At 41.1% G+C, this 22625-nt stretch overlaps 1 protein-coding gene across 3 annotated transcripts in view; it reads left to right on the forward strand.

Moving 5' to 3' along the window:
- Positions 1–5304, forward strand: part of palm1b (paralemmin 1b) — a 48791-nt gene extending 43487 nt beyond the window's left edge. For all 3 annotated transcript variants that reach the window (XM_037977765.1, XM_017421534.3, XM_037977764.1), the window contains exon 6: positions 44–5304. In XM_037977765.1, the coding sequence (XP_037833693.1) occupies positions 44–402 (359 nt within the window). In that variant the 3' untranslated portion in view covers positions 403–5304. The remainder of the gene's footprint in view (positions 1–43) is intronic.
- The last annotated feature ends 17321 nt before the right edge of the window (positions 5305–22625 follow it).

The following is a 22625-nucleotide window of genomic DNA, read 5'->3' on the forward strand; positions in this document are numbered from 1 at the left end:
TAGCTCTCATGATTCCTCACTGATTCTCTGGTGCCCCCTATAGGTAAGAATGGTGTCGTGCAGACCCCTAAGAAAGAGGTGACAGGGGTTGAAGCCAAGCTGCTGGGTCCCAGTCCCGACCAGGCCAGCGAAGAGAACCCAGTCACTCTGGTTTTCATGGGCTACAAGACCGTTGAGGATGAGAAGGAGACCAACACGGCCCTGGGGATGGAAGGGGTGGACGGCAACGTGAAGGCCGAGTTCGTTGTGATTGAAGACGGCGAGGGCAAAGCGGGTGACGCAGCCACAGGAGAGCAGGCTCCACCCAACGGCAGCATGGCAGAGAAAGAGAAGGCCAACGGAAATGGAGAAGAGGGAGGAAAGGAGAAGAAACAGACCTGCAAGTGCTGCACGGTCATGTGAGCTGTGTGTCTGTGTGCTATCTGTGTGTGTGTGTGTGTGACTGAGTATGAGTGAGGCCACACCTGCACCCGTGCATTCCGGTGTGCCCGTTGCATGAGTCTGTATTCGCAAATGTATGTAACTCTGTGTTTGTGCGGCAGTGAGTGTCAGGACTAAAACAAGAAGCGACGTACAGTTACACAGTCAATACACCAACAAGAGCCAAGACGAGCTCCAGCAACAAAAACCACAGACTCATAAGTACACTTCTTACTATACTTACTTTCTCTGTATTTGACTTTTGATTTCTATTGATATTTTTCTATTTTTCTTGTCTTGACATTTATATTGTAGCCTATCCAGTGTGTATATCTTTATTATGGAACTGTGTACTGTATGTTCATTGTTAGTATTGGCTGAAGGAAAAAAGAAGACAAAAATGTATTAGCTCTCTGGATTGTACTGCTACCAAGTGGGGAAAATCTGGAAACTTTAAATCATAAACATTAAACTATGAAGGACACAGATGCTTAAATATATATATATATATATAAATATATTTCTGTGTGTAGGCCAACCAACTATTTATCAGTCAATTTCATATTGCAATATTGTCTAAGATATTATTTTGAATAGTATTTTAATATATTGATATGAAATTATGTTTTATACAATGTATTTATTGTTTTGGTTTTCTTTTGTCATCTCAGACCATTAACTGCATGTAAGCTTTAGCACCATCAGATCTCCACTCACGACTCACATGTCTGTGCTTTCTTCGACTCACATGTGCTCATATCTTTAGTCACACAAGTCGTTCTGTAAGTAATGGTAAAATAAAGCAGTGTTAGAGTAATGCGTTATGTTTAAAAAAAAATAAAATAAAATTCTACAGCAAAAAGGCAAAAAGAAAACCACTGATCAAGTCACAGACCACAGCTTGGTACTAGTTCACGTGTGGCATGTGTAGATGATCTCAGCTTTTTTGTTTGTTGAATAAGTTAAACTGAATTTATCATCTTTAGATTCCATTACGCTGTTGTCGAAAAAGGTTAAAAGTGCCAGTTTGGATGTTTTAAAGTTTACTGTGGGGATTATGAACAGGTAACCTGTTATAGAAAGCTCTTTGAATGACTTAAGTCAGAAAACAACTCCAACTTCAAAAGTTTTATAGCAATTCATGCAAATGCTAATTTAAAGTAGCATTCCCCCCAGTTCTACATCACATGGTTATCCCTGCAGGACATTCCTGCTGTAAGTGCCACCGGATCCGACAAAAAGTTCTACAACTAGCTGCTGCTGCTATTTGCACTTTTAGAAATGCACATCACCCGCTGCCTTTTATGCCAGAGTTTTGGACTAAAATCATCTTTTAATGAAAAATGACAAAAGTTGTAGCTAATTTGGTCAAACTTCAAAAGTAACATTTTGTGTGATCTCATGCAATGTCACGCTCGGAGTGTGTATCACTCTAAACTTAGCTCAATATCTGTAAAACCGAGTGAGTTATAACCACTTTTGTGTTGGCTAATATTGAATAGCTGTGATGGCCATCTTGAATTGAATTAACTCCAAATGTTAATCAGTTCCAGATGTATACCAAATGATTAGGTTCTGACAGTTTCATTAAGATTTGTTCAGGGGTTCTTAAAAAACGTTGCTAACAGACAAACAGGGTTCACTTAATACTAAAGTTGTAAACACAGATCTAACACAATAAGAGGCACTTGGAGTATGTGCTGGGAATGGCTCTCAGCTATAATTGCACCAAATTTTAGATCCATGGTTGTAAAAGTGACTCAGTTATAGCAATTTTTGTATTTTTACAGTCACGTGGCTGTGGCAGCCATCTTGATTTAGGTTGGCTTCAAAAATTTATCAACTGAACCTGTACATACAATGATTACTTCCTGAAAGTTTCATTGAAATTTGTCCAGTTCTTCAAGAGATATTTTGCTAACGGACACACATGGGCACAAACATATTCATCTGTTTTTCGACAGCAGGCAATAATAACTGTAGAGTTTTAATGTAAATAACCATGTACTGTGTTATTGTCAGAAACATAAAGGTTTGTAAAACAATGTTGGCATGAAGCATTATAAACTCTGTGAAACTGGAGTTTCTTCATGACTCAAGTAGGCCACTTAATCCTGGCCTCGTTAAAGGACTAGCTGTTAGCTCGCCAGTCCGGTCAGATTTCAATTCTGTTTCTCTAAACTGAGGTCATTCAAAGTGCTATCCACAACAGGTAAGATATTAACTATTCATAACCTTTTCAGAAAACCCTTCTTCAAAATGTCCAAACTATCCCTTTAAGTAAGGTTGTTCTTTAACCAGTAGACTTGATGTATATCCTAATGAGGTAGCACTGCATGAAGCCCTGCAGCTTTCTTAACTCATCACTTGTTTGATGTATTAAATAAGATCACGCTCACTTGGATGTAAAATTCAGGGGTTAAATTGGGATTTGTTCCACCTTACTGAGACATGGCTGACTTGTTCAGCTCCCATGAAGAAAACAAACAGAAGCTTTTTTTGTTGTTGTTGTTTTATGAACCAAATAAAACGTAACAACTCTGTCATTTTACTGTGTGTTTTTGGGCTGTTGATGTTTATTTGTCCTGCTCACTCCCAGTTTAACCCCTGACTTTCTGAGCGTGAACCTGGGCCCAGCCACACCTGCACGGATTGACACGAGTACACGTACATGTACTTTTCTCTTTGGAGGCCTGACGTCCTCCCAGCCTTAAAGGGATGAACTGGCGATTTTTAAAGTGATGTTCTGTCAAATAGTTATTGGTAGTTAGCACAGCGTATGGAGAAAAAAAAGGGAAGATATATTCCTTCATGCTAGGCTAATGGCTAGCAAAATCACAGCCCCTTTCATAAACTTTTTTTTATTTTCAAACCTTAAAACAAATCTTAGCTAATGTTAAAGCCCTACACTTTTGCACAGCATTGTTTAGTTATAGCTGTTATCTCAACCAAACAACGTCCATGTTCAAACTATCAGTACCTGATTATCTGGTCAGTACAAGAGTTTACTCAACTTTCAGCGTCAGGAGACGGACATTCCCAAAGTAACATGGATGTTGTTCAAACAAAACTAACGTTTGAACAACATCGTCTTTCACATCAGTGTGTCATTTTTGTGATAGTTGATTTATATCAACTACCAAAGGAGCCTTGGTTTGGCTAGCTATTAGCCTAGTCCAAAATAGGGCTGAATTATGGACTGCAGTCCAGATCCAAATCCAAAATAAGTTCACTGCCTGACACAAATTTTCCCACATTCATTTAAAACTATGCAGCTACTCTACAATTTACAGTAATTGTTTTTAGGCGGCGCAGCTTTTCTAGCATTTCGCTCTGGGCTTTACCTCTGACTCTGCAGAGAGAAGCTGACAGTCCACAGAGCGCTACAAATCTGAAAAAAAAAAAACCCAACTGAACGGGGAGGGAAGAAAATTCACATGGCTGACACAAAAACAAGAGTTAAACATATTCTGGACTTTTGCTAAGATTTTTTTTTAGGTAGACTTCACCTAGAGGAAGACTTCTGCCCTTTTCTTCATACTCCGTGTTCTGTGACTGATGTCACCGCTCATTAGGTGCTAACTATTGATCACTAACAAAGCAACACTTCAAAAATCACCAGACTACCACTTTAAAACTAAATTGAACAAATTCTGCTGTGCCCAGGTTCTTAAGCTTTCTCTTTCTTTATCACTAGTTGTATAAATAGTTCATATTCTTGAAGAAAAATCTGCCTGTTTATAATAAAGTGTGCTGATTACTAACTAGATAAAAGCAGCTCCAAATCCAAAAGGCCAGCTCTCAGTCGGGACCCGTTTAATTGAAGCAACACTATAAATGGTCTGGGTCCAAGTTTGCATCGTCACATCGTTCACTCACCAACTCTTTAACCCTTCATCACCACTGTCAGTTCACACCATCTATGCTTAGACACCCACTGTCGAAAAACTTCTAAAGTTGGTGCTAAAGTAAAGCTCTCCATCCACCGACTGTTCTACAGCTCGTCTCCGTCTTGGTGGTGAGGCGTGCATGTTCTGCTGCCTCCAACATACTCTCGTTGAATAAGAGAGGTAGAGAGTTTTCTGCCTTCAGTGCCAGATGCAAGTCCTGCCTGCGTTTCCCCACCAGTGGAGTGATCTCTTCTTACATTCCAGCAGGAGGTCAAACAGGTCGGGATGGATTAAGTACAGCCTATGCTTTCCATATGTACACTTCCACCGCAATTGTAAAACTTTATCTCTAATATTGACTTTTTTTCTCTTTTTTTTTGTCTTTCTGGCCTCTTTGCAAGGCTGTATTTCTTTTAAAAATGGCTACATCTCTGTACTGTTGATGTCTTGCCTTTTTTTTTCTTTCACTGGAATTTTTAGAAAATACTTTTTTTTCTTGCTGTGCTCCTCTTCTCGAGGATCCACTGGAAAACACTGCCTTCTGCTCTGAAGGAGCACTACACACATGTGAGCTTTTACTTTACAATTAACCCCCATAAATAAATGCAGCTTGGATGACAAGTAGCATGCAGACAACTGTTGTACTGTTTGTACCCTGTATTAACTTTAGTTTCATACTTTATCATGTTATTTGTTTTGTTTTGTTTGTTTTTTTTGATTCCCCACAAAAATGAAATCATCCAAAGTCAAACTTTTGGAGGGCATACAAACTTTATGCAGCAGTCTAACTGGCAGCCTATGTATATAGAGTACACACACGTGTATATGCATCTGTATACAGAAGAAATACATGTAAATTTGGTTGGCTGCAGCTTGGCTTAATAGTGGGTCTCTGGCATAGCATCAGAAAAACAACTTGTATTAGACCAATGCCTGTTCATCTATTCTGTGATCATCTAAATGTTAAATCTTGAATAAAACTATTGTTTGTTAACAGCAAGTTAGTTAAGTTTGTACATAATTAAACAACTATGTGCACATAAGCCACTGATAATAAGCAATGCTTTTAGATTTTATAGGATAAAGTCACAAATGAGTTCAAAATGCCCCTTAGGGCAAAGGAACAGACAGTTACACACTGATAAACCATCCATTTATGAGAAAGCTGGCTAATTAGAAACTGAACACTCCATTTAAGAGAAAAGGCAAAATTGTGGCCATTTTGATCAAACCTAAACTAACATGCAATATTGTGAGATGTCACGCTCAAAGTATATGTTGTTAAGGATTTTCAGCTACTACAGAAAATTTTAGCGCAACATCTGTAATTATTACTGAGTTATAGCCATATTGTGTTGGGTAAGGTTTATTAGCTGTAGTGGCCATCTTGAATTGAATTGTCTCCCAAAGTGAATGAGTTGTAAATGTACGTCCAATGATTACTTTCAGAAAGTTTCATCCAAATCTGTTTAGTGGTTCACGAGTTATTTTGCTAACAGACAAACAGGGTGGACTCAAACAGTTAATTATAAAGTTTTAGGCAAAGGTCTTGCATAGTGAATAGCAGCTGAAGTATGTGTTGTGAAGGACTCTCAGCTACAAACACACCAAACTTTAGCTCAGTATCTGTATTATTGATAGCATTACAACCATTTGTGTGTTTTCTAAGGTCAGTTGGCTATAGCAATGGTCTCAAATTAGGTTGGCTCCAAAATGTAAATAGTTGCACAGTTACATCCGATGAATATTTCCAGAATGCTTCAATAAAATTTGTTTAGTGGTTAATGAGATATTTCGCAAACAGACATACTGAGTTGCCCCCCAGTAGTTAATGGTTATTTAAAGATCTGTTAGGTCTCATGTGTTGGGAATCAGTCACAGCTACTCCCACACCAAATTTTAATAAAATATTTGCAAAACTGACTCCATCATAGCCATTTTTGTGTTTTTTAGGGTCTGTTGGCTGGGGTGACCATCTTGAATTGGGTTGACTTTAGTTAATCGGTTGAAAAGATTGCAATGATTATTTTTTGTAGGTTTCATTAAAATTTGTCCAGTGATTCATGAAATACTTTGCCAACAGACAAACATGCAAAGACATGGGCAAAATCATTAATGAGGCAAGGGAATAGGTAGAAAATTTAAATCACCCTCCAAACAGCAGGCTGATTATTTTAAGTGCATTACCCAGAACATGCCACTAGATGGCACACATGCATTTTTTAATGACTTTCCATTGCTGTGAAAAATATGAAGCACTGAAGCAAGAGCTGGACAGTTAATTAGAGGAGAAAAGAGAGGGTGCTAAAGAAAACAAGATAACCATCAGAGAGGGGTCAGATATTTACTGTTCAACACAACAACTATAAAAAAACTGCTGTGCTATGCAGCAGCACTACATCCAATAATAGTTTTTAGAAATCTCTTCAGGCCAACATGAAAACAGTTAGTTCAGCTTGTGAGCACCATGTCTGTGATGACACAGACCACTGGCATTTTATTCCTACACCTTTACTCTGGCACCAGTAAAAAAAAAAAAAACATTCTACTGAAGTTTTTATTGTCTGCTGCCAAAGGCGAAGCAGCGGTAATGTTTTATGTCTGTGTCTGTGTGTTTGCTTGCCTGCACTGTTAGGAAAATATCTCATGAACCACTGGGCAGATTTGATTGAATCTCTCATAAAGTAATTATTGGATGTACATCTACAGCTCAATGACTTTTGGAGTCAACGCCATACAAAATAGCCACCACAGGGAAGTAACCTTAGCACACATTAAAAATCACAATAATCTTGTCAATTTTACAGATATTAAGCTCACATCTAGGGTGGTAGTAGCTGATGTGCATTCCCACCGTGATCACACAAGATCTGTTTTTGAAATCTTTGCCACTTACTATTGGAGTTAACTCTGGTTGGGATTAAAATACCCCATAAACCACTAAATTAATTGTAATGAAACTTTCAGAAAACAATCATTGTGTGTACAACTGATTACATTTTAGAGTCAACCCAATTAAAGATGGCCACCACTGCCAACTGACCTTAGGAAACACAGAAATGACTATATGTCTGCCAATTTTAAAGAACTTGAGTTAAAATTTGGTTTTGTTGTAGAGGAGAGTCATCCTCAACACATACTCAAGGCATTGTCATAGATCTTTCTCTAAAACCTTTGTTTTAACCATTGGAGTCCTCCCTCCCTATTTGTCTGTTAGCGAAACATCTCATAAACCAGTGGACCAACATGAATGAAACCCTCATAAAGTAATCTTTGCATGTACACCTGCAGCTGAATAAATTTTTGACTCACCCCTATTCAACATGGCCACCACAGCTAAACAACATTAGCCAAGACAAAATGGCTATAACTCAATCAATTTCACTGGAGATAAATTATAGATATTAAGCTAAAATCTTTCTGTCTTTGTATAGACAGACAAAGTCAAGGAGTTCAATGTCCTTCACTCAGCTGTGGATTACAGGGGGACCCATCCTGGAGCAGGCCTGAGGACGAGCTCATTCGCAAGTGCCTGGAGATCCGGTCTGTATCCACGTGGCCCGGTCGGGCTCAGCCTGAATTAGACACATCCTGTGTGCCCACTACCTGCAGGAGGGGCCATACAGGAAGGGGCGTGGATGTGACATCAGCACTGTTTAATTAGGTGAAATTAATGGCACAACTCTCCTCAGACTGTTGTTCTGTGTTCAACACAGCACATTAAAACTTATAGTGACCACAGTGGGTTCAAAAACAATCAGAACAAACAAACTAAAGAAAACTCATCGTGCAGCATCCTGTAATCCACTTTGATTCTTAAAATTCGGAAAAATAGGACATTTTATTGAGAATGATATTTGATAAACAGTTAATTAAAATTTAACTGAAGAAAGTCAGAACAAAGTTACATCTTCAGAATATTCCCAAGGGTGGCTGTTTAATTATTTTATATTAGCCCACATCTTAATAAACAAATCTAAAATGAGAATGGGAGTAAAAGTGTGCTGAAGTAGATATCAGAGAACAGTGTTTTTAAAGGAATTGAAGAAATCTCAGTGAATTTTTTGGGATTTCTTTTTAAACAAAGTTTAATAAATCAAAAGGTATAGAATTTACGAACACTAAAAACTCATGACACACTAACCCAATTGAGCTGAACATTTTGATATTTGAAAGGTTAAAATGACAAAGAATGCAGAAGTAGTTTAACTACTTCACATGGAATAAATTATAAACAGAAAAGTAGTAGTGTAAATGCCAACTCAGCATTTACAAAAATAGCTTGTTTAAAATAAATAAAATAGCATGTCATTACAATACTAAAATAAGTAAAGTAAGCCTCATCCAAACTCGTGTGGCAGGCCTAAAATGAATAAATAGAATTACAAAAAATAAATTTAGGTCTTGGATTTATAGTACTAAAACATAAAAATTAGAAATGATTGCAGGTTTTTGTTTTCTTATTAGCAGTACATCCCAAATATTTACTTTTTTTTTAGGTTTAGGGTTGCAAAATTCTAAGAATTTTCAAAGTTGGAAACTTCAAAGAATTTAGGGAAATAAATATGAATCAACCATATGAGTGTGTATTGATTTTTATCTGTGCAGCACTTTATAGCTTTTGTTGTTTTAAAGTGCTTTTTAAATAAAGTAGCACTACTAGTAGTAGTAGTAGTGGTAAAAAAAAAAAGGCTGGCCCTTAATATAGATTTTAAATAGAGATGATGAAGAAATGTTTTAGCATAATCTTAACAAAAAACAACCAGAGGTCATTACTGTTCCTTGCGATAAGATACCACGTCCAAAAAAATTATATGCTGTCATGTCAGATGTAAATAATAACGTGTAAATAGTTCAGTTGGGTTTTTTTGGGATTAATAAAGTATTTTTGAATTGAATTGAATTTGTTTTTATGCGAATTTAGTGAAAAAAAACAAGTGAAAACATCATTGAGCATCTATATTTTGGTTCAGAATTGTACATGACCATGAATTTGTTCTCTAAATGATATGTGGTTGTTAAACAGTGATGTCATCAGTGACATTATCTTGTGGATGTGAGGCTAATAAATTTGTTACTTTCATAACAAATTTAAGAAACTCATGGTCTGCTCATAATATTAACTGCCTATGATGAAACAAAATATTTATATTTTTGTTTGGATATGATACAGTTAAACTGTAACCATTTGTTTAAATTACCCCCAATTTTTAGGTAATTCCCATAAATTTCCATGAATTCCAATGGAATGTTTCAAGTTTTCAATATTTTCAAATATCATTAGTTTACTTTCAACATGGAAGGTTTCTGGATATTTGGAACCTTTGGAACTCTACTTAAATTTGCCATGGCAACTAGTCAAGACTGCCTAAAATGTTGATGACATCATCATTATGTGATGTCATCATACCCTTTATGTGTCTTTCAGGCTTTGCCTTCTCTTCTGTAACACTTGCTAGCATTTCAATCTACTAGGCCATTGGTGCCTAGTCTTGGATGACATCATCTGTGATGTCATCGAGCCTTGCCTTTGAAATGTCATGATATGATATGTTACAAAAGCATGACATATCAAAGGCAAGGCACGATGGCATCATCTGTGATGTCATTGTGCCTTGCCTTTGATATGTCATGCTTTTGTAACATCAGAATACAAGATTCACATTCTCACATTCTCGTCGTCACGTGTAAATGAACTGTACTTACATAGTGCTTTACAACAAAATTTGTGCCCTCATTCACCCATCCACGCAGCATTTTACTACATCTCTACAAAGCTAACCTGAGTATATTGTTTTATCAGTGATTTAGAATCCATTCAGACACTATGTATTGCCTAGGAACACTTTAACATATGATTTCTGCCAGGAGCTGAACCTTCAACTCTCTCAGTGGAGGACGACTGCTCTAACCACTGATCCACAGCCACCCAAGATAACACGGCATTAGTTTATTGATTGAATATTTTCAAAGCAACATGCTGTTCTTTACTGTGAGTTTCCTAGTGGGAACTTTATTCACTAAAACTGTTCGAAAAGTCTTTGATTCTTATTGCACTGAAGATGGTACCCATGCTTATACTACAATTTACCAAAATTCTGATGAGACTACAACCCTATCTGAAAATGACAACTATCAACCATTAAAAAGGGTGGTGCCAGTAAAGGAAGAAAGAAAAAAGTCTGAAAGACATTGCATCCCAAAACAAATACAAACACATGTAAGGAAAACCCAGAAAAACATTCACACAGAAATTGTTTCAGAAGAGCTGAATACTTTTGTACAGCAAGAAGCTACTTGTAAACAGACTGATACACCCAGAAACAATCATCTTGCAGCTGGATTAACGCTAGCAAGCGTTACTGACCAAGGTAAGTCAAATTCTGAACTACAAGATGACCAAGACGATTCATCTGAAATACAAACCCAGACAAACATACACACAGAAATTGTTTCAGAAGAGCTGAATATGTCAAAACGGAGCAGAGGACCCAGAATCTCAGCCAGACACAGTGTGACTACAAATATTTATTGAGATGAAAAAGGCAGGGGCTCAGGAACATGAACCGGAAACCACTTCTCAGTCCGTGTGGAAACAGGACCAGGGACAGGTTCCACTTAATCCTGGCGCACCTTGCGACCGGGGACGGCAGTCCTTCAAAAGGAAAGTCCAGGACGGGCAGAGTCGTTACCAGGAGATCAGTACTGACGGAAATCAGAGGGCTAGACAAAACTCAGAGGTCAGGGCACAGACAAAGGTTCGGACACGTGAAGTCAGACTCAGGCAAACAGATCCACGGGGCGAGGCAGGAGGCAGTAGTCGAGGGACAGAAACAGGGTCGTAATCCAGAAAACAGAGGTATCCAAAAGGGCTAGGCGAGGCAGAGAAATCCGTGAGACAAAACGTGGTCATAACAAAGTCAGGCAAAGAAAGTATGCTGGATATTTACTCACACTGTGGCTTTCAAAAAATCTGGCACTGTCTGCCTGCCAGGGAGCTGAATATAACTGCTACTGAACAGGTGAGTGGCTTGATGCTGATTGAGTGTGGAATGGCAGGGGACAGGTGAAACAGATGAACTTGATTGCAGGCCTGGTGAGCAGGGAAAGGAGACAGCAGGCAGACAGGCCAGAATCATAACAGTACCCCTCTCTCAAGGTCCGGCTCCCGACGGACCCTTAGGCTGATCAGGGTGGAGGCGGTGGAAGTCACTGATGAGCGTCCTGTCAATGATGAACCGGGCCGGAATCCAGGTACGTTCCTCAGGGCCGTACCCCTCCCAGTCCACCAGATAATGCACACCCCGCCCCCTCCTTCTGGATTGTAGGATGCGACGAACCGTGTAAACAGGGTCTCCATCTAGGAACCGGGTGGGAGGTGGAGGCCTGGAGACAGGCCCGAGACGGGGCAGGACGTAGGGCTTAACCCGGGACACGTGAAACGTGGGGTGGATCCTCATGGACCGAGGTAGCTGTAGACGAACTGCCACTGGGTTCACCACCTTAGAAATAGGGAAAGGGCCAATGAATCGGGGTGCCAACTTACGGGAATCCACCCGTAGGGGAAGTTCCTTGGTGGATAGCCAGACCCTCTGACCAGCCTGGTAATCAGGAGCAGGAATACGACGGCGGTTGGCAGCCCTGGACTGTATCCCTGACATGTGGATCATGGACCTCCTGGCCTTTCTCCAGATGCGTTGACACCTCAGGGCAGCGGCGTGGGCAGAAGGAACCCTAGCTTCCCTCTCCTGGACAGTGAACAGCGGAGGCTGAAAACCATAAACCACATAAAAAGGAGAGAGACCAGTGGCACTAGAAGGCAGGACATTCATAGCATGTTCTATCCATGGTAAGTTGGACGCCCACCTAGTGGGGTCCGACTCACACAGAATGCGGAGCTTAATCTCCACCTCCTGGTTCGCCCTCTCCGTCTGTCCATCCGATTGGGGGTGGAAGCCTGAAGACAAGCTAACAGAGATGCCCAGCAATGAACAAAACTCTCTCCAAAATCGGGAAACAAATTGTGGCCCTCTGTCTGACACGATGTCTGTAGGAAGTCCATGGAGGCGGAAAACCTCCTTTGCAAGGATCTCCCCCATCTCCTTGGCAGATGGCAATTTCTTTAGGGGAACCAGGTGAACCATCTTAGAAAACCTGTCAATGACAGTTAACAGGACAGAAAAACCAGTGGAGGGGGGTAAACCCGTGACAAAATCCATGGCAATGTGAGACCAGGGGCATGCGGGAATGGGAAGTGGTCGTAGCAGCCCCGAAGGTGGGCGACGGGATGGCTTGGCTCTGCAACATCGATGACATGCCGTGACAAAATCCGTGACATCCTTGGTCAGGGACGACCACCAAAATTGAGACCGGACCAACTGTAAGGTTCTATTGATTCCGGGATGACAGAAAAGGCGAGAGCTATGGCAAAAATTGAGTACCTTGGGGACCAGACGTTCCGGGACCCATAACCGGTCAGCGGGACATGCGGCAGGAAGGTTCGTGGTGGCGCCCCTGACCTCTCTCTCCAGCTCCAACATGGTTACAGACAACCTGACAGACTCCGGGAGGATGAACTCATCATCACCCCGGGTCCCCAATTCAGAGGACTCATGAATCCTGGAGAGAGCATCAGGTTTCATATTCTTGGTTCCGGGTCTGAAAGAAAGAGAAAAGTTAAAGCGTCCAAAAAATAAAGCCCACCTGGCTTGTCTAGGGTTGAGACGTTTAGCAGACCTCAGATATTCCAAATTCTTGTGGTCGGTCCAAACAAGAAATGGCTCCTTGGCCCCCTCCAACCAGTGCCTCCACTCCTCCAGGGCAAGTTTGACTGCTAACAGTTCACGATCTCCCACGTCATAGTTACGTTCAGCAGGGGATAATACTCTGGAGAGGAAAGCGCAAGGGTGAATCCGACCCTCCGGGGTCCTTTGACTTAGAACAGCGCCCACCCCGGTGCTCGAGGCATCCACCTCCATGATGAACTGCCTCTCGGGGTCTGGGGATGACAGTACTGGGGCAGTGGTGAAAAGAGCCTTGAGCTTGGTAAAAGCCTCCTCAGCCCGCTTGTTCCAAACAAACTTTACCTTGGAGGAAGTAAGAGCATGTAAAGGGACAGCAACTTTACTATAGTTCCGGATGAACCGGCGATAAAAGTTAGCAAAACCCAAGAACCTCTGCAATTGTCTGCGGTCCTTAGGTGTGGGCCACTCCAAAACAGCAGAAACCTTTGCGGGATCAACAATGACTTTATTGGGGGAAATAAGGAACCCAAGAAAGGAAGTAGTGGTAGTGTGAAACTCACACTTCTCAGCTTTAACAAAAAGACAGTTCTGCAGTAAGCGAAGAAGAACAGAACGGACATGAGTTCTATGGGTTTCAAGGTCCTGGGAGTAGATTAAAATGTCATCAAGGTATACAAAAACAGAGTGCCCGACCATGTCCCTCAGGACATCATTAACCATGGCTTGAAAAACCGCTGGCGCATTAGTCAAACCAAAGGGCATGACCAAATATTCATAATGCCCAGTGGGGGTGTTAAAAGCAGTTTTTCACTCATCACCCTCTCTGATGCGAATTAGGTGGTAGGCATTACGCAGGTCCAACTTAGTGAAAACCTTGGCACCCTGAATCTGGTCAAACGCAGAGTTCATGAGAGGAAGGGGGTATCGGTTCTTGACCGTAATGTCATTCAAACCCCTGTAGTCAATACATGGCCTAAGAGACCCATCTTTCTTTCCAACAAAAAAAAACCCCTGCTCCAGCAGGAGACGAGGAGGAACGAATAAGGCCGGCCCTCAGGGACCCATCCACATATTTCTTCATGGCCTCGCGTTCAGGAATAGACAAGGAGTAAAGACGCCCCCTCGGAGGTGATGTGCCAGACAGAAGTTCAATAGAACAATCGTAGGGTCTGTGAGGTGGAAGTGCCGTGGCCCGAGCCTTGTTAAAGACCTCTTTGAGGTCATGATACTCTAACGGCACCTTGGAAAGATCAGGGTAAGTATCTTCTATGATACTTTCAGGAACAGCTGGGGAACAGGCAGACGGCAGACATGAGGCTGAACAGGACTTAGACCAACTCAGAATCTCCTTAGCCTGCCAGTCAATATGGGGATTGTGTTTTCTGAGCCATGTGGCTCCCAAAACGACAGGCAACTGTGGAGAACAGATAACTAGAAAAGAGATCTCCTCCCGATGGTTTCCTCCCAGAATCAGGCCCACCCTCTCGGTGACCTGATTGGAGCTGTTAATATGATGACCATCCAGTGCGAGGATGTTTTGGGTAGCAGAGGACGGGAGGAGTTTGATGCCTAGTCCCTTGGCAAACGACTCATCAATAAACTCAGTGTCTGCTCCAGAGTCAACAAACACAGGTACCTGATGAGAAACAGAGGAAACCAAAATGTTAGCTGGGAAGGAAAATGGGGAGGCAGTAACAGAACTACGACTCAGTAGAGTCCTCCTCACCTCTACTGAGTCTGGCCTTTTAACAGACACCTGGCTGCCACGTGACCCTGGCCCCCACAGTAAAAACACAGGTTAAGTTGCCTACGACGAGAACGTTCCTCCATGGAAATCTTGGATCTTCCCAACTGCATAGGTTCCTGAACTGAGACTAGAGGATTAGGAGAAGGAAGACTCTCAGGCTCGGGGTGGAAACCAGCTTGACGAGTAGGGGTTGATGGAACCCCCCTACGACGTTTCTCCCGTCTTCTATCATTAAGGCGGAGGTCAATACGAGAAGCCAACTCCTCAAGCTCTCCCAGAGACTTGGGATAATCCCGTGTAGCAAGCTCGTCCTTTATTCTTTCACTGAGTCCGTGCATGAAGGCATCCATCAGAGCCTCCTGATTCCACCAGCTGTCAGCAGCGAGGAGATGAAAATCAATAATGTATTCCGAGACAGTTTTATCTCCCTGGCTTAAAGATAACAGTCCTCTGGCAGCCTCACGATCCGGGAGAACAGGGCAGAAAACTCTAATAAGCTCTTTAGAGAACGCAGAATACGAAGAGCAAAGACCAGGGTTATTTTGCCATTCCGCAGTTCCCCATTGCTTAGCCTTGCCAGCTAGCAAAGACACAACAAAAGCCACCCTTGAACGCTCGCTGGGAAATGAGGATGGTTGGAGTTCGAACTGAATCTCGCATTGAGTCAGAAAGGCTCGACACTGGTCAGGTTCTCCTCTAAACAGTTCGGGAGGAGTCAACCTGGGCTCCTTGGCTAAGACCGGCATGGCAGGAGAACCAGAGTGAACCGGTGGCGCAGCTGCCTGAGTGGGGGCGGGAGTCATGGAGCGCAACAGAGAAATAATTTCATTCATGCCTGAGTCCAGGCGAGCAATAGAGTGATCTACGCCACTGCGCCACTGCTGTGCTGATGAGGGGTCCATTATTGGCCAGATTTTTCTGTCAAAACGGAGCAGAGGACCCAGAATCTCAGCCAGACACAGTGTGACTACAAATATTTATTGAGATGAAAAAGGCAGGGGCTCAGGAACATGAACCGGAAACCACTTCTCAGTCCGTGTGGAAACAGGACCAGGGACAGGTTCCACTTAATCCTGGCGCACCTTGCGACCGGGGACGGCAGTCCTTCAAAAGGAAAGTCCAGGACGGGCAGAGTCGTTACCAGGAGATCAGTACTGACGGAAATCAGAGGGCTAGACAAAACTCAGAGGTCAGGGCACAGACAAAGGTTCGGACACGTGAAGTCAGACTCAGGCAAACAGATCCACGGGGCGAGGCAGGAGGCAGTAGTCGAGGGACAGAAACAGGGTCGTAATCCAGAAAACAGAGGTATCCAAAAGGGCTAGGCGAGGCAGAGAAATCCGTGAGACAAAACGTGGTCATAACAAAGTCAGGCAAAGAAAGTATGCTGGATATTTACTCACACTGTGGCTTTCAAAAAATCTGGCACTGTCTGCCTGCCAGGGAGCTGAATATAACTGCTACTGAACAGGTGAGTGGCTTGATGCTGATTGAGTGTGGAATGGCAGGGGACAGGTGAAACAGATGAACTTGATTGCAGGCCTGGTGAGCAGGGAAAGGAGACAGCAGGCAGACAGGCCAGAATCATAACAGAATACTTTTGTTCAGCAAGAAGCTTCTTGTAATCAGGCTGATACGCCCAGAAATGATCTTGTAGCTGGAATAACTCTAGCAAGTTGTACTGACCAAAGTAAACTTAATTCTGAAACACAAGATGACTCAGACGATTCATCTGAAATACAAACACATATAGGGAAAACCCAGACAAACATAAACACAGAAATTGTTTCAGAAGAGCTGAACACTTTTGCTCAGCAAGAAGCTTCTTCTAACCAGGCTGATACAGCCAGAAAAAATAGACCACACATACAAGATTACCCTGACCGCAATTGGATTTTAAGAAACCCACACGGTTTTGACGAACCTGAGGCCGAACAAGACCTTTGGTCTGGTTTTATTTTTCTTATCCTATGGTTTTTACTTTATTATGTGTATTTCACATATTCATGTGATTAACTGTAATATTTTATAGGATGCTTTTTTGTTTGGTTTTTATGGTATTTTTATGTGGTTTACATGTGTACTGCTGCTGCCTCCCAGCACAAAGGCTGCAGGATTGCTTCCCGACCTAGGGCCTTTCTGGGTGGAATTTACTTGTTCTCCCTGTGCTCACATGGGTTTACTCCGGGTACTCCCGTTTCCTCCCACAGACCAAAAACATGCATGTTAGGTTAATTGGTGACTCTAAATTGACCCGAGATGTGACTTGCTTGTCTTGTTTGTCTCTATGTGGCCCTGAGATGGACTTGCAACCTCTCCAGGGTGTCCCCTGCATCTCACACAATGACTGCTGGATGCAGCTCCCCGCAACCCATAAAGCAGAAGCGGGTAAAGAACATGGATGGATGTACTGTATGTACACCTACAAACTGTTTTTCAGCACCTTAAATACTGTATGTGGGCCTAAAGATCAACAATAACAAAAGCTCATGGACATGTCGTCCCTAAGGAGGGCCTGCACCTCTTCATTCTTTCCTGGGCTTAACCTTCTGGTTCAGCAAGTTTTAACCAAGTTTCACAACAGTGGTTGAGTCACTGCGAGAGCTACTTCAAACAAACACTCAAGCCAAACTGAAATGGATTGATGCAGCAAATAAAAATGTCTGATAGCAGAAATTTCTCCTCTCCAGACTTCACTCTCACTTGCTGATTTTAACCCTCCTAAAGCCCTCAAAAGAGAGAGAAATACAGATCAGTAGAAAAGCCCTTGTAACATGGGAGGGTTAAAGCTAAATGTGAAGGCTGTCTTTAACTTACAAAACTGCAACAAATCATCCACTCAGGATGACCTAAAGTGGAGAAACCCCTTCCTAGAGGAAGTCAAACCTTAATTACTTGTGAGTCATGAACTGGTTACAGAAACACATCTGATATTTAGAGGAAAACATCTTGTAGTTCCCAAGTCTCTGTGAGAAAAGGTTGTGCACTTGGCTCATGAAGGAGACCAGGGCGTGGTTCACTCTAAACATCGCCTCAGAGAACTTTACTGGTGGCCACATATGGACAGTTTGGTCTACACAAGCTTGTCATTGTGCACCATCTGTCGGGCATGTGACAAAACCACTAGTGCAAAACCACCTGCCTCATTACAACCTGTCAAGTTTCTGAAGGGTCCGTTTCAACACATTGCTGTCAACATTGTGGGTCAATTTGAATATGGAGCTTACAACTGAAGGTTTGTCATCAGCCTTGTTGATTATTTCAACAAATGGCCTGATATAGCATTTACTCCTAATGCTTCAACAAACACACAACGTCATGGGATTCCTAACTTGTGCATAGGAAACCCCTATACTGTCATAATCCCAGGGATACTGTCCAGAGAGCGAAACCAAAACCACACACGGAGACAGAGATGAAGGTAAGTGAGTTTTATTTACAGGTGAAGCTATATACAGTGGGCGGGTCTCGGAGGAGTCTGCAAGATAAGGAGAAGCTGGGTGTGTCTCGGGTACGATCTTAGTCAGAGAGGTTTGCAAGGTGGTGATAATAATGTCCCTTGTTTGCTTACAGGTCCAGGAGGTGAGTTGCGGCGCCGAGGAGAGGAGGAGCGGTTCCAGTTTGTTCCAGGAGTGACGAGCCAGTTTCAGCAAGGTAGGTATCAGAATGGTTCCAGGTAAGTTGTCTTTAAGGTCCGTAGTCGTGGCGTGGCAAAACCTAAGACGTAGGCAAGATAGAGAACGTAATTAGCACTAGGAGCAAGAGTTAAGGTTAGACGCTGAGGTGGAGAATCTAACCCAGAAGGTTTGATGCTCCAGCGAGGATCTGATCTCAGCCTGCTGCTTAAATGTTGGATGGTCTCGTCAGTAGAATCTGGAACACCTGTGGAGTAAGGATTAGTGGCGCCGCCCAAAAGGCGGCGCCAAACCCAGATCCTCACATGTACAATCACAACTGATAATGGACCACAGTTTACATCTCTTGTGTTTGCTGATTTCATGAGCCTCCTGGATGCCTATCTTTGTAGGTTTTTGGGGCTTGTCCCACTGGGAAGAGACCTCGATGCAGACTCAGAACATGTTGGGACTATGTATCCTCTCTGGCCTAGGAACACCTTAGGATCCCCTGGGAGGAGAAGGAGAGTGTCGCTGGGGAGAGGGATGTCTGGGTTTTCTCTCCTGGACCTGTTGTCTCCGCAACCCAACCACAGATAAACGGTAGACAATGAAAATTAAGATATTTATTGCCTGCTAGCTATAGTAAGTTAATCTACTGTAGTCAACACTTTACAGATACTGAGCTAAAGTTTGTTGTGGTACTAGTAGGGTTGGAAAAGGGGTGAAAGGTTTCTGATAAATTTATGGAAAGTTTTAGAAACTTCCTTGGAAAGATAAATTGGGGAGTTGTGGAAATATTCCAAAATGAACATTTTCATCAGAATTTATGAAAATTAATTAAAAACTGGTGGTAATTTAAATAAACTGCATCATATGTAAACAAAGATTTAAACATTTTATTTTGTCATAGGCAGACATCCATAAAAAAAAATACAGTTAAAAAAAAATACATTCCAACAGATTTATTTGTAGATAGAACTTTATCAAGTTATAATTATTTTATTGAATCAATTCTTTCATTGAATAGCAAAGGAATGTCTGTGGAGTTAAAAAAAGGATTACTTATTCCCCCGACCCAACTCATTTAAAGATTAAGTGAAATAACACTCCCTCCAAAAATAAAAACATAAAAAGTCCCATTCAAAATTTTACAAGACAAGAGCCCACAATCACTCTAAATAACTCAGATTCAACATGCAAAAAAGTTAAAAAACAAAAACAACTGGACTTCTATTCTGTAGTTGAAGACGTTTCGCTTCTCATCCGAGGAGCTTTCTGAGAAGCTTTCTGATAGAAGTCCAGTTGTTTTTGTTTTTTAACTTTTTTGCATGTTGAATCTGAGTTATTTAGAGTGATTGTGGGCTCTTGTCTTGTAAAATTTAACTTTTTTGAATTTACCTTGGCCTGGATGACTGAGAATCTACACCAGCATATTCAACATGTAAGTATGTAAAATATTTTCCCTCACATTTCTCAAGCCTAGCTTCTGCATTTTTGGCCAAACCCTTTCAGGCAATAACCTCTTCCTGGGCCTCATCAATGTTCACTTCCTCAAGATCCAACTCAGACTTCTCTTCAGTGTCACTGTCCTGCCTTGTTTAAGATGGCTCTGTGTCAAGCTCAAAGGGTCTTAGCTTTGCTTCAATGGCCACCAGTTTTTCCCCTCTCACATTTGTAAGCCTGTTGGGAACCTTTGTGTGTGAGTGTGTGTTCCTGAACATTGACCAGTTGCGCTCAGAGGCGCGTGATGATGGTGGGATTTGGAAGATAATAGAGGCTACAAGTGCAAGGTCTGTCCCCTTCCCAAAGGAATTGCTTGGTTATCAGACATGGGTGCAATACCATAAATATACTTAAATTTACTTGCATGAAATCTGCTTGTTTTAATCAGAATTGAGCTAAAATGTATTCCCCTGGCTATATCTACAATCCCTATTAAAGGCCAACCTTCAATATTTTGAATTCCAGTGTTATTCCCATAAATTCCTGCCAGTATAGAATGTTTTCAGCTTTGAAAATTCCCAGAATTTTGCTGAGTCATTCTCTGAACATGACATCTCACAATATGAGATTCTGCATAGCATTATTATCAAGATTTGACCAAAATGGCTCTAACTCTGTCTGTTCTTAACATAAGATGATCTTAGTCGAGATGTCTAGCAAGAAAGGTGGCAGGTGATACGCATTCCTTCAAGGAATGCTAGGTCTTTAATTAAAATTTGTCTTAAGGCCAACATGAAAGCAGTATGTTCAGCTTGTGAGCACTGTCTCTGTGATGATGACCATGATTGATTTATAACAGCAATAAAAGCATAAAATGTGGAAGGGGTGAATACTTTTTATAAGCCCTGTTCTTTCAACCCTGTTTGTCTGCAGCCAAATTATCTTGTGATCCATTGGATAGGTTTTAATGAAACTGTCAGAAAATAATCATTGGCTGAATATCTATAACTGATTAACATTTGGAGTCAACTTGATTCAAGATGGTCATCACAGCTAATTGACTTTGCTACCACAAAAACTGACATAACTAACCCAAATGTACAGCTAATGAGGTAAAGTTTATGTCATAATAGCTGAGCACTAGCACATCTTCAGAGATGTGGCTGGGGTGGCCATCTTGAATTTAAACTGTTATGAAAGATAACAGTTCCTTTAAGGAATGCTTGACCTTTAATTAAAAAATGCAAAGGATTTGAAAGTTTATTTGTTACTGTACAGTATGTGTTTCAATTTGCAATATGGAGCACAGAAAATGGCAATCATCTCCACAAGAGCAGTAAAATCTAATTGCTGCCTTGCTATCAGTTACCCATAATTCCCTTTCCTCTGTAACTGGTTTGTTAGGACAGAAACAGAAACATAATGTAATGAAATAAAGTCATGAAATCAACATGCAGCCAACAGAGGAGAAACAGTGTTGGATCACCAGCTGCTGTTCATGGCTCATTTTCTTTTCAGAAACATATTACACAACTCACCTCACCAACTGAGACAATTTGCCACAATATGAACTCTGTTTCCAGAAACTCTGTCCTAATTTTTGCTACTTCTCTATTTGCAAGCGGCATACATTCAGTTTTTATACAATATCCCAAAACAATTTAACATAATATCTATTTGTCAAGAATTACATGACCAGTTTTATTTACAGTTTTATGTTTATAGTAAATATTTTTATTTTATTTTTTATTAACCCTTTCTATTTTCTCATCTATGTAACAGATGTGCCTTTTTATGTAAACAAAATTTTCACTGAACTTAATCTACAATTGAGTGTCCATTATTGTTATTAACATATCTTGGGTAAATTTTGTAGAAAGTTCTGCTGCTACATTTGTTGTAATATTATACTGTTTTAAAGATGTGAACAATAAAAATAAATGCTTTTTGTGATAGATCCTAAATCAAATAAATTAGGAATGCATATCTCCCACTGCCTTTCATACCACAGTTTTAATGTAAGACATCAGATGTTAAGAAATGACAGAGTTGTAAATGTTTTGGTCAAACCTTGAAAACAACGTAATGCACAATCCCATGCAATATCACAATATATGCTCAGAGCATGTGCTAGGGATAACTCTCAGCTACTAACTCATCAAGTATTAACTCAATATCTGTAAAATTGACTAATTTATAGCTATTTCTGTATTATCAAAAGTCTGTTGCCTTTCACAGCCATCTTAAAATTGGTTAATCAACTGGAGATGTGCATGCAAAAAATAATTCCTGAAAGGTTCAATAAAATCTGTCCAGTGGTTCATGAGATATTTTGCTAACAGACACATGACTACACACAGACACAAGCCCAAACATTATTGTCTGCCTTTGCCTTTCAGTGGTGAGTGACAACAAAGATAAGCCGTATAATGAATTGACACTTTTTAAAAACTATAAAAAAATCTATTTGTATCATTATACAGAGTGATATTAATGACTCTATTTCAACATTAGTTGTAGAGTGAAATCTGACTTTCTTTTAAGGGTTCAATATTGTATTTACTAACTACATGAGCTCATTCATCTTGTGAAAATTATGATTACTCGAAACTTGAACAGTGCTGTTGTTCACTCATTATTCTCTTGAGTCTCTTGTAATGTCTGCATACTCATCAGGGATTTACCAATCCCTCGTAGGTCACACCATACTTCATTTTTAGCTCAGTGCTAATTTCAGTCTATGGTTAATAGATCAATATTTTAC

The sequence above is a fragment of the Kryptolebias marmoratus genome, linkage group LG10 (genome assembly GCF_001649575.2).
Source record: "Kryptolebias marmoratus isolate JLee-2015 linkage group LG10, ASM164957v2, whole genome shotgun sequence".
Lineage (NCBI taxonomy): Eukaryota > Metazoa > Chordata > Actinopteri > Cyprinodontiformes > Rivulidae > Kryptolebias > Kryptolebias marmoratus.